At 42.6% G+C, this 12109-nt stretch overlaps 2 protein-coding genes across 2 annotated transcripts in view; both read left to right on the top strand.

The window, feature by feature from the left end:
• The window catches only part of FAM217B (family with sequence similarity 217 member B), a 50068-nt gene that overhangs the window by 15833 nt on the left and 22126 nt on the right, over positions 1 to 12109 (top strand). The window contains exon 5 of the mRNA XM_063634210.1: positions 4060 to 4902. The gene's annotated coding sequence lies outside the window, so the exon portion shown is untranslated. The remainder of the gene's footprint in view (positions 1 to 4059; positions 4903 to 12109) is intronic.
• CDH26 (cadherin 26) overlaps positions 4834 to 12109 on the top strand; it is a 53728-nt gene continuing 46452 nt past the window's right edge. Inside the window, 1 exon segment of the mRNA XM_055266139.2 lies at positions 4834 to 4902. Within this exon segment, the coding sequence (XP_055122114.2) occupies positions 4834 to 4902 (69 nt within the window).

The following is a 12109-nucleotide window of genomic DNA, read 5'->3' as shown; positions in this document are numbered from 1 at the left end:
CGTCCATCCCTCTAGCCACCTAGCAGTCCCAGCTATGGCCTATTCCAGGCATCAGAATCCTTCCAGCTTCTGCCTGCCATGCTCACCCTCTAGGGCCTCCACTCTGGGTAGCTGTTTTATATTTTATATATATATATATATATATATATATACACGTGTATATATATATATACGTGTATATATATGTATTTTTTGAGATAGAGTTTCGCTCTTGTTGCCCAGGATGGCGTGCAATGGCTTGATCTTGGCTCACTGCAACCTCCACCTCCAAGCAATTCTCCTTCCTCAGCCTCCCAAGTAGCTGGCCATGTGTCACCACACCTGGCTAATTTTTTTTGTATTTTTAGTAGAGACAGGGGTTCACCATGTTGGCCAGGCTGGTCCCAAACTCCTGACCTCAGGTGATCCACCTGCCTCAGCCTCCCAAAGTGCTGGGATTATAGACGTGAGCCACTGCGCCCAGCCCTGTTTTATATTTTGTTAATAGCTGCTATGTCTATGGCAGAGTTGAACCTACTTCACCACTACTGGAAGCAGAACTCTTCCCTGATTATTTTAAAAACCATTCTCAAGAGTGTTCTGAGAAATTAAACTTTTCTTGTGACTATGAAGAAACGGGAATTGAATTCAGAAGTATTGGCTGGAAAATTATTTTTGTGTTAGTGAGTATAGAAAGGCCTTGACTCAGGGACATATAAGCATGAGCCATTTTATTCTTCCTTAATCTGAGCCTTCACCCAAACCATTTCAATCCCTCAGTTACAACTGGGGTTCATCATTACCCAGTCACGTCAGTCAGTAAAACCAGCCCAGCTTAAAACTTCGATGTCAGCCTTGATGGAAATCTAATCTCTTCCATCCGCCCTGGGTGGGCTGGATTCCCAGGTGGGTGTGTGGGCAGGGGAGGCTTGGGCAGCCCCTCCTCACCTTCCAACCCAGCACCGAAATCCTAAGGCATGTTGGCGCTTTGCCGTTGGGACACCTCTGCTCCCTCCCTCCTCCAGGCTCTGCCTCCCCTAGCATTGGTGACAGAAAGAGAGACTAAGGGGAAAGCCTAAGGCCTGTCCTCTGTAACAGGCCACTCTCCCAGCCTTTCACTGTGGCCGGCTCACCTCTGCAGAGCAGGCATCGAATGCCAGCCTTCTCGCCTCCCCAGCCAGGAAAGAAGGCTCGAGCCCAGCGCTTTACTTCTCTGGTGTTTACTTGATCCATATGGAAAATGCCAAATGTAGACAGAGTCAGGTGCATTTGTTATCTTCCCTCAGTTTCACTGTCCACCTAAGTTCCCCTCCTTTCAGCTGGGCATGAGGCCTGGCCAGCCAGACCACTATCCACGCAGAAATACAAGCCGGGTGGGGATGCCTCATGATGTAATCATCATTATTGAAAAAAGAACAGGGAGAACTGGAGGTGACTGGGGGCACCCCTCAAAAACATGAGAAGGTTGACCCTGGGTAGGTAATTGTAGCTCATACCTCCCTTGCAATCAAGTAACTTTTATCTCATGAGCAATCTCATTTCTTCACTTGTCAGCTTACAGGGAGCTGGGAGCTGCCACCATGTGGCTATAAAGTATTATTGTACTTCCAAGGACACAGAAAGGAGTGCTAGACTATTGTCACTATGATCACATGCTCAGAATAGAAAGGGAGCGGGGACATCTTCTAGCTCAGGCTCACCCAAGATGTGCTGCAGGTGATGCCCAGAATCACCAGCTGAGTTCAGGCCCCATGGCCTACCCAAGTAGGGTTGCCACGTGGGGAACTGGCATTCTGCTCAGTTATTTTAAATGCTTGAGAAGGTTGAAAACTTGATTGTTTCTAATATATTAAAATACCAATTCCTATAGTGTTTTTTGTTTTGTCTTGTTTTGAGATGGAGTTTCACTCTTGTTGCCTAAGGCTGGAGTGCAATCATGCGATCTCAGCTCACTGCAACCTCCGCCTCTTGGGTTCAAGGGATTCCCCTGCCTCAGCCTCCCGAGTAGTTGGGATTACAGGTGTGTGCCACCACACCCAGCTAACTTTAAAATACCAATTTTTTTTTAAACTTAAAACGAATGTGAAAGTGGAATCCTTCACTGTCGTCCCCCAGCCCCTCCCAGACTAGACCTTTGTGAGGCTAACGCCTTTCTAGCAAGAATATTTTAGTCCCCAGCGCTATTCTAGTAGCAGGGAGTGCTCAACTGATGTGGTTTTTTCACAAATATTTAACATGGTTTAGCTCACCTGACTTATATATTCTAAATTAGTGATTCTAACGTAATCAGTTTTTTAAAATAAGCTATCATAGAAATATCCACTTTGAAAATAGGCACAAGGTATTCGGTTTCTCTTTATGCACGGGAAATATCTATAGACTTTAAAGTTGTATTACTCTTTTCAATAATAATCTATTAATTTCAATGAAAATAAACTATTCAAATTAAAATATTCAACAGCATCTCAGAGCTATGAATGTTCAGTTAAGCAAAGAAAGTTTTTTTTTAAATTGGGAGATTTACATTTTATATTTTATTTTTGATGTGTTCTTTTTTATTTTTTATTTTATTTTTATTTTTTAATTTTATTTTTCCATAAGTTATTGGGGTACAGGTGGCATTTGGTTACATGAGTAAGTTCTTTAGTGGTGATTTGTGAGATCCTGGTGCACCCATCACCCGAGCAGTATACACTGCACCATATTTGTAGTCTTTTATCCCTCACCCTCTTCCCACTCTTCCCCCCAAGTCCTCAAAGTCCATTGTATCATTCTTATGCCTTTGTGTCCTCATAGCTTAGCTCCCACAAATCAGCGAGAATATACGATGTTTGATTTTCCATTCCTGAGTTACTTCATTTAGAATAATAGTCTCCAATCTCATCCAGGTCACTGCAAATGCAGTTAATTCATTCCTTTTTATGGCTGAGTAGCATTCCATCATATATATATATGTGTATATACACATATATACGTATATATGTGTATGTGTATATATACATATGTGTATACACATATACACACATATGCACATATACACACATATATGTGTGTGTGTATATACACACACACGTGTGTGTGTCGTGTGTGTGTATACGTATATACACACATATGTATATAGACACATACATATACATATATATGTATATAGACACACATATATATATATACACACATATGTGTATATATATATACAAATTTTCTTTATCCACTAGTTGATTGATGGGCATTTGGGTTGGTTCCACTATTTTGTAATTGTGAATTTTGCTGCTATAAACATGCATGTGCAAGTATCTTTTTCTAATAAGGACTTCTTTTCCTCTGGGAAGATACCCAGTAGTGGGACTGCCGGGTCAAATGGTAGTTCTACTTTTAGTTCTTTAAGGAATCTCCACACTGTTTTCCATAGCAGCTGCACTATTTTATATTCCCACCAGCAGCGTAGACGTGTTCCCTGATTGTCACATCCACACCAACATCTACTGTTTTTTGATTTTTTGATTATGGCCATTCTTGCAGGAGTGAGGGGGTACTGCCTTGTGGTTTTGATTTGCATTTCGCTGATCATTAGTGATGCTGAGCATTTTTCATATGTTTATTTGCCATTTGTGTATCTTCTTTTGAGAATTGTCTATTCGTGTCCTTAGCCCACTTTTTGATGGGATTGTTTTTTTCTTACTGATTTGTTGGAGTTCATTGTAGATTCTAGATATTAATCCTTTGTCAGATGTATAGATCGTGAAGATTTTCTCCCCCTGTGTGGGTTGTCTGTTGACTCTGCTGACTGTTCCTTTTGCAGTGCAAAAGCTCTTTAGTTTAATTAGGTCCCAGCTATTTATCTTTGTTTTTATTGCATTTGCTTTTTGGTTCTTGGTCATGAAATCCTTGCCTAAGCCAATATCTAGAATAAGCAAAGAAAGTTTACCTTTTATTTTATCTGTTTACTACTTTAAACAAGGTAATGTGATAAAAAGGTCATGTTAAGGTAATCAGGGTTAATGTATCACAGATTGTGTTTTAAAACTTGCTAACTGCAACCTTAAGTATTGGTATAATATAATCTCAAATTGTCTTTTTCAGAATTCTAATGCAAAGACTCCCAGGTTGCCACAGAAATCCCAGTCCACAGGGAGGCTCTTTCCCATCTCCCCTCCCTCCCACTTTAATTCCCAAACTCAAAAAGGCAGATTAGTCTAGGCTTAAAAGAGGTTTTAGTAGAAATAATTTGCAAACCCCAGATCCCCGGGATATTGTTGGAATAATGATTTTTAGTGCTTTGGAAAGTAAAAGTTGTTTTTTCTTTTCTTTCATTCTTCCCCATCCCTTCCCCTTTAATAAAGTTATCATTCTAGTCATTTTCTAGTTTTTTTTCATTTGTTTCAAGAGGATAAGTTTATAGAAAATAGTCACTAACATATCCTGCTATAGAAAGAGATGATTGGGCCTTCTATTTGGAAACTAGAACAAACAAAGAAACAAGTAATTCTACTTTCCGATAGGTGCTGGTTTTACTTCCTCTGGCTGAGCTGTTGTTCCTGAGGTCAGACCCCAGCCAGTCTTTTGTGTACGTGCAGGACCATGGTGGCTTTAGTTTCTACCCCACCCTTCCTAGGAACTCTACTTGTGGCAAACGTATGTTCAAGCTTACAAGTCAGCCCACCCCACTCTGATAAATGCAAGAAAAGCTGAAAAGGGAGGAGCAAGTTGGGATGAAAGCGTCTGGGCAAAAGTGACCTGAAAACCATTAGAGAAGAAGCTGCTGGCTGAGAAGGAGGTGTGTGGCTCCAGTGAGACCACCAGCTTGGAGGCCTGGTTAGCAGCTGCACGTTCTGGGTCTGTCTTGGGTATTCCCATATGGCCATGAGATCCGGGAGGCACCCCTCGCTGCTGCTGCTTCTAGTGCTGCTGCTGTGGCTGCTGCAGGTAAGCTGAGCCTGGAGCTTAGTGCTCAGGTGCAGGGAACTGAAAGCAAAGCGCAAGCTGGCCCTGCCCCTTCTAGGCTAAGGGAGGGGAGAGGGACTGAGTGTGACCTGCTGAGACCCAGGGCTGGCTGTCTTGAGAATGGCTTAGGCAGCAGGGGCTCTGGATTTATATAAAGGGAAGTTAAGGGTCCCAGTCTGTTTGGGGCAACAGTGGGAGCAGGCTAAGGGACTTGTTTAAAACTAATTTATATAGCTCACACTATTTTTAGTGAGATTACATCAACACACATGAGTTTTCTTTCTTTGTTTCTCCTTTTGTTGAGATAGGGTCTGGCTTCATCATCCAGGCTGGAGTGCAGTGGCATGATCAAGGCTCACTGCAGCCTTAACCTCCCAGGCTCGGTGATCCTTCCACCTCAGCCTCACGAGTAGCTGGGACTACAGTCACTCACCACCACACCTGGCTAATTTCTGTATTTTTTATAGAGATGGATTTTCACCATGTTGCCCAGCCTGGTCTCGAACTCCTAAGCTCAAGTGATTCATTCGCCTTGGCCTTCCAAAGTGCTGGGATTATAGGCATGAGCCACCTCACCTAGCCAACACACACAATTTTTTTTTTTTTTTTTGAGACAGGGTCTCGTCATCCAGGCTACAGTGTGTGGTGACATCTCAGTGCACTGCAACCTCCTCCTACTGGGTTCAAGCAACCTTCTGGCTCAGCCTCCCGAGTAGCTGGGACTACAGGTGCACGCCACCATGCCCGGCTAGTTTTTGTATTTTTATTAGAGACAAGGTTTCACCGTGTTGGCCAGGCTGGTCTCAAACTCCTGACCTCAAGTGATCTGCCTGCCTCAGCCTCCCAAAGTGTTAGGATGACAGGCGTGAGACACTGCACCCTGCCAAGTTTTATAATGATACTTCTGTTCACACTTTCCATAAGATTGAGGAAATCTCAGTTGTCTGGATCCAAGGCAATTTGAGCAAACCCACGGGGATGGAAGGGCTAAATCCACTGCCCCCAATTGCCACTGTTTAAATGGAAATACAAACTAGTGGAGTCAGGATTCGACACATATGGGCTTGCTCTGTTTGTACTTAGAGTGGGCAGAGGTAATGTTGCAGGCGCTTGTTGGTTGTGATCTGCTTTGTCGGCTTTCTGTAGGTAGGGAGAGGGAATCATTTCTTCCTTTGAATGTCAGCTGAGGGCGGGACGCAGCCCAGTGGCTGGTAACTGTGAGCTCTGGACTGGGCTGCTTGGTGTCCTGACCTAGGCTCCTTCACAGCCAGCTGGAGACCTAGGCCAGCTTAACTTTGTTCCTTACCTTGGATCAAGTTGAACTCACCTGGGGAGCTTCAAGGGATCTCAGTGCCTGGGTTTTGCCCCCAAAGGTTCAGGTTGAGCTGATCTGGGAGTGCACCGGTGTCAGGACTTTTAACATAACCTTGTTAAGCCTAGTTTTCTTCACCTGAAAATGGACCTAGTAACTGAATTTGTCTGAGCCAGTGGTTGTGCCAGTGAATGAGGAAATGCGTAAAAGCCCTTGGTACTGCGAAAGTTGTCAGAATCAAGATGGAGTTCCTTATGTTAAAACACACACACACACAGGCACAAAGCCTGACATACAGACACAAAGAAGGTTATGAAAAGGGGGTTCTCACATTTGTAGGCTTGATAACTAAAACTATCACAAAAGCTCTGCAAAAATAACAAGTTTGCACAAAGGCCGTTAAAACCTTACACAAAAAATACTTTTTCAAAGAAATCTTCCCAGCAACTTTTTGTGCAAACTCAGACCAGTGTCACCCTTATTACTGATCTTTGTAGCCAAAGATAATTATTTCAAAACAATGATATAATCCTTCTGATTTTTTCCTTTGAAAACCTTTATCTTCCTTTATCTCCCTGACTCTACACATCATTTACCATGGCACACGTATTCCCACGGCAATGTCCTTGCCCAAATAAATGTCATCTTCTCTTAGAGAGCCTCTCTCTACTATTAGGTTCACAGTTCAGTAACGGCCCAGTCAATGTGCTCTTATGTCTGCATCTTTCTGTTTTTCTAATCACAGTGAAAATGGTTGGCTATATTCATTCAGAGCTCATGCTAAAAGTATTTACTGGATACCTGCTTTGGGCCAGGCACTGGGAATACACCAATAAACATAATAGGGGGAAAACTCTGTCTGAAGGTGGATAACTTGTTTGGTACCAGTTGCTTGAGGTTTGGAGAATTTTCTTGGTCACATTTTGCCATATCAAGAGTTACGAGTTTCCTTAGTCAGAAGGCACTTTAATTTGATTCCAATACTTCATAGAAGTCCTTTTTAATAGCCCATGTTTGCATGGATTTGAATATAGTCCAAATCAAATCCTGTCCCCATCCTTCCCTCGCTCCTGCTCCTACCCACAATGGGTCTGATCAGGAAACAGACCTGAATTCTCTTCCCTCTGGCGTATTAGTGCAGTGCCAAAGCAAATTAATTGACTTCTGAGGGTGTGTCAAGTGGGGGTGGGCAATGGGAATGGGTCTGTGGATTGTACTTCAGTGATTGATGACAGCAGCTTTATGTAGATTCCAGGGAATCAAGGCAGATGAAGAGAACATGATTCAATAGATATAAGAAGTTTTTAGCAGTCAGAATGCTGGACCTTTAACTCTTAAAGAGCTTTACACCTGGCAGGTGCTCAATAATTGTCAAATTGGCTATGAGTAACATTCCGTTCCATTCCTTTACATCCCTGCCCCCTGAATTGGCTTATTGCCATCTGTGACATCTATAACAAATATCTACTTCCCCCTGTTCAGATCTGCATATTTACAAGTTGATACCATTTCTGCTGGAGAGCTATTGTGTCCACAATTGTTTTCCTCTGAAATCCCCACACCCTTTCTTTGTCATTTGGACATGAAGCCAAATCACCAAGTCAGGATTCTGTTCTGCAGGTTTATGTCCTTGTTCCAGGTTCAGTGACAAGTGAATGACAAGCCAAGGAAGAGGAGTTTTCTCCCCTTTCGTCATTTCCAGGCCTGAGAGCTCATATGTCCTCACCTTGGGGCTGTGGCAGGCTTCAAAGACCAGAGAGGAGGGAAGTTTTAAGAGAATGAAACTGTACAATGAGAAAAGCCACTTATGATTTTTCGTTGGTGGTGGTGGTGGCATTGTTACCAATCTGGGAAATTCTGAATTGCGTTACATTTTAATAAATTGTTAATATTTATGCTCTGACTGAATTATTCTTTCAGCCTTTCATTTAAGACCAACAGAGTGATGGGTTGCAGAAGGTGGGGATAGTGTGGTCAGAGGTGAAGCTGAGAGGGTCAGCAGGGGACAGAGCAGGTTGGATTCTGTCCTAAGAGAAGTAAAAACCCTGGGGGGAAAGGGGTGTGAGATCTGTGCTTTTAAAGATCACTCAAGCCTCTGTGCAGAGAATGTGTTAGCAACATATATTAGTGTCCTCAGACTGCTGAAACAATGAACCACAAGCTGGTACACTGGCTTAAAATAGGAGAAATGTACTCACTTGCAGTTCTAGAGGCCAGAAGTCTGAAACCAAGGTGTGAGCAGGGCCAAAATCCATCTGAGACTGGGAGGACCCTCCCTGGCCTCTCCCAAGCTTCTGGTGGGTTGCTGGTAATCCCAGGTGTTTCTTGGCTTGCAGCTATGTCACTCCAGTCTCTGCCCTGTCATGACATGGCATCCTCCCTCTGTGTCTGTGTTTTTCCTATCAAGACACTGCTCACTAGATTAGGGCCCACTCTAACCCAGTGTGACTTCATCTGAACTGTAATTCAGTTAAGTATTGCATCTGCAAATAGCCTGTTTCCCAATACGGTCCCGTTCACAGGTACTGGGGATTAGGTCTTCAATATATGCTTTTAGGGACACAATTCAACCCACCACAGAAGGATGGAATGAACAGGAGAGACCAATCCTGTGGGTTCTCAAGGTGGTGGAAACTTTAGCTGTTTGGGGTGGAGACAGAGAAGAGCTGGCCTTAGGAAGTGAACTTGACAGAACTTGGACATGGGGATGAGAAAAGCAGAGGCATCAAGGATGACCTTTGGAATGAGTAGGTGTCTTGTGGTTAGAGAGCCTCCAAGATGGGCAGGTTTGTGAGAATACAAGCTATGCTATCAGTCTGGGACATGTAGGATTTGAGTTGCTTGTGGGAGATGCCAGTGGAAATGTTACCTAGAGACTTGAATAGGAAAAAGAGGAGATACTTACGTAGCCCTTGCCATCCTGAGCACTTTGTGTGTGAGTGTTATATATTAAAAAGGAATAATAATAGTACCTTCATGATTGGGCTGTTGTGAGGATCAAATACATACAAACACTTACACATTTACGTATGTGGGGGTGTGCATGTGTGTGCACAGATGAGGAAATGCAGACTCCAGATCATAAATTACCTGCCCGACATCCCGACATCACATAGCTGGTGAGGGGTAGATAAGGATTTTTTTTTTTTTTTGGCAGGGTCTCACTCTGTTGCCCAGGCTGGAGTACAGTAGTATGATCTCAACTCACTGCAACCTCTGCCTCCCAGACTCATGCGATCCTTCCACCTCAGCCTCCCAAGTAGCTGGAACTACAGGCACAGGCCACCATGCCTGGCTAATTTTTATACATTTTGTAGAGACAGGATTTTGCCATGTTGCCCATAGAACAGGATTTAAACTCAGGTCTTCTAAACTTATAAATCCACATGCTTAACCAATACTTTATACTATCTGCATTGGCCTCTAGTCACATGTGGCAATTTAAATTAATTAAAACTAAGCAAAATTTAAAATTCAGTTCTATACTAGCACTAGCCACATTTTAGGGGCCCAGTTAGCCACATGTGGTTAGGGGCTACCACACTGGCCAGGACAGCAGGGACATTCTCATCTTCACAGAGATTTTCCTAGGACTGCCCTGGTCTAGAGCCCAGAAGAGAGATATTGGGTACGGATTAAAAGACTCTCTAGAGGAATCTTGGATAGGAAATTCTGTGATTTCTAGGATCCAAATTCTCCCTGAATGAAAGCTTCAGAGGCTTTCCTCATCGTCCAAAAATAAAAAAAGAGAGGCTTTCCTCACTGTCCAATTTCATTCTCTTAAAACCTCTCTCCTCCGTGGTCTTTCAAGCCTGCCACAGCCCCAAGCTGAGGACTCATCGGCTCTCAGGACCGGAAATGACTGAAGCGGGGAGAAAGACTCCTTTCCTATGGCTTGTCATTACTTGTCACTGAATCTGGAACAAAGACATAAACCTGCAGAACAGAGTCCTGTATCCAACTTCTGCTGACTTTTAGGACCCGAATTCTGCTTAAATAAAAGCTTGCATTTAAAAATGAAATATTCCCAAGCATTTTGGGAACGAATGATTTCTATATAGACCTCTTAGCTCTTTAGTATCCTGTATAGTCACAGATTACATCTTCATTCATTCAGAGAATTTTCTCCCAAAAGATGCCATGGCTGCCCAGCCAGGCTAGCCTGAACGATAATGGTTACATGCCCCAGGTCCAGAGCCATCTGTCAAATCATGTGCAGGGTGGACCGTGCAATCATATGTCTGCGTGGCCCCCTCTGATAAAGTGGTTTGGTGGACATGGTAGCTGAGGGAACAAGCATCTAGAAAGAACCCCCCACCCCCACCCCAGGCCCACACCACCGCATTATAGAAAGCATTATGCAAATATTTTGAAAGATTTCCTCTTTGGACAGACTGCCTAAATTTGGCACGGATGAGAAATATAATAAGAGCACTTACAAAATCATTACAGAAAATAAAACAATTTCCAGTCTTCCTGCATCACCCAGATGAGAGATCTCAAGTTAATTTCTAAGAGATGCATAAAGAGAGGAGAAATGAAACACACACAATGATGTGAAATTTAAGGCATCTCTGGCAAAGTATAAACATCCACCCTTTCAAACTTCTTTTGAACACTTCAGCCAGCTCTTACGTGACTGTCAACTGTGCCGTTTATGTGTTATCATAATAAAATGAATTTACAGAGCTTTAGTGTTGAAAGAGCCCTTAAAGACACCTTGTCTCATACCCTCAATTTACAGAAGGGGAAACTGAGGCCCAGAGGGAATAAGAAACCTCAATATATTCCTTGTTAATAACCTTGGCCACCTGGAAATACACCTGTTTCAGAAACAGAATTAATTTCTATATCTTTTGCAAGAACTACAGTTTTCTCCATTTAGAAGTTATACACCTGGGTAGGCCCTTAATTTAAAACTACCAACATTAATCAAGAAGCATTCATTGTCTAAAAAAATCAGTTTGAGATTTCAGAACTCAAAGAGTTTAAACATTCTTTTCCTTCAGGTAAATAGATGGAAGTATAACCTGGCCAGGAAACAAATATTATCATTAGCCCTGATGCTAACAATACAACCCAATAACATCACCCACCAACCACCCACCATAGCCTCTTGTATCGTAATGTGAATAAGGATAAATAATGATAGATTCTGACACAGACGAGGCAACCAGAGTGGAGGCTCTGTCCCTGGTGATTTAGGTATCAGTCCTAGAGATTTAGCTTATGTGGGTTATATTTGCTGACACCATGGTAGATATTAAAATAGGGAAATTTTAAACATATTTCTCAATTCATTGGACGTAACCATAATAAACCCATTCTATGTTAATAAAAATAGCACATATTTTGGAAACTATCCATATTTTTCAAAATTCCATTTAGTGGAAAAAGTGCCACTATCTATATATTTTTTGCAAATATTTTGAATGCCCAGCTTTAAAGAAAACAGCAGAAGTCTCCTCTCTGCTTCTGTATTCAGTCTGTTGTGAATTTCTTTGGTTGGAGTATATGAAGAAATTCTGGCCTCATGCAGATATTTGAAAAGGGAGGAATATTTTAATAACCTGGAACAGATAATTGTGGATATTTTTCTTGATATTACACTAAAACTCAATACACTGTAATGTCTTAACAGTTATTTACTGGGTGGAATCTGAAACCATATCACTGAATTTTCCCTACTCCATTCCATTAAAATCCACTGGTCTCTCTTGCACTCTGGATGACTCTTTTTTTTTTTTTTTTTTTTTTGAGACAGAGTCTCGCTCCGTCGCCCAGGCTGGAGTGCAGTGGCGCAATCTCGGCTCACTGCAAGCTCCGCCTCCCGGGTTCACGCCATTCTCCCTCCTCAGCCTCTCCGAGTAGCTGGGA

This window comes from Symphalangus syndactylus, chromosome 24, assembly GCF_028878055.3.
Source record: "Symphalangus syndactylus isolate Jambi chromosome 24, NHGRI_mSymSyn1-v2.1_pri, whole genome shotgun sequence".
NCBI classification, from domain to species: Eukaryota; Metazoa; Chordata; class Mammalia; order Primates; family Hylobatidae; genus Symphalangus; species Symphalangus syndactylus.
Note: the sequence above shows the minus strand (reverse complement) of the source record. Positions and strands in the feature narration are given on the sequence as shown.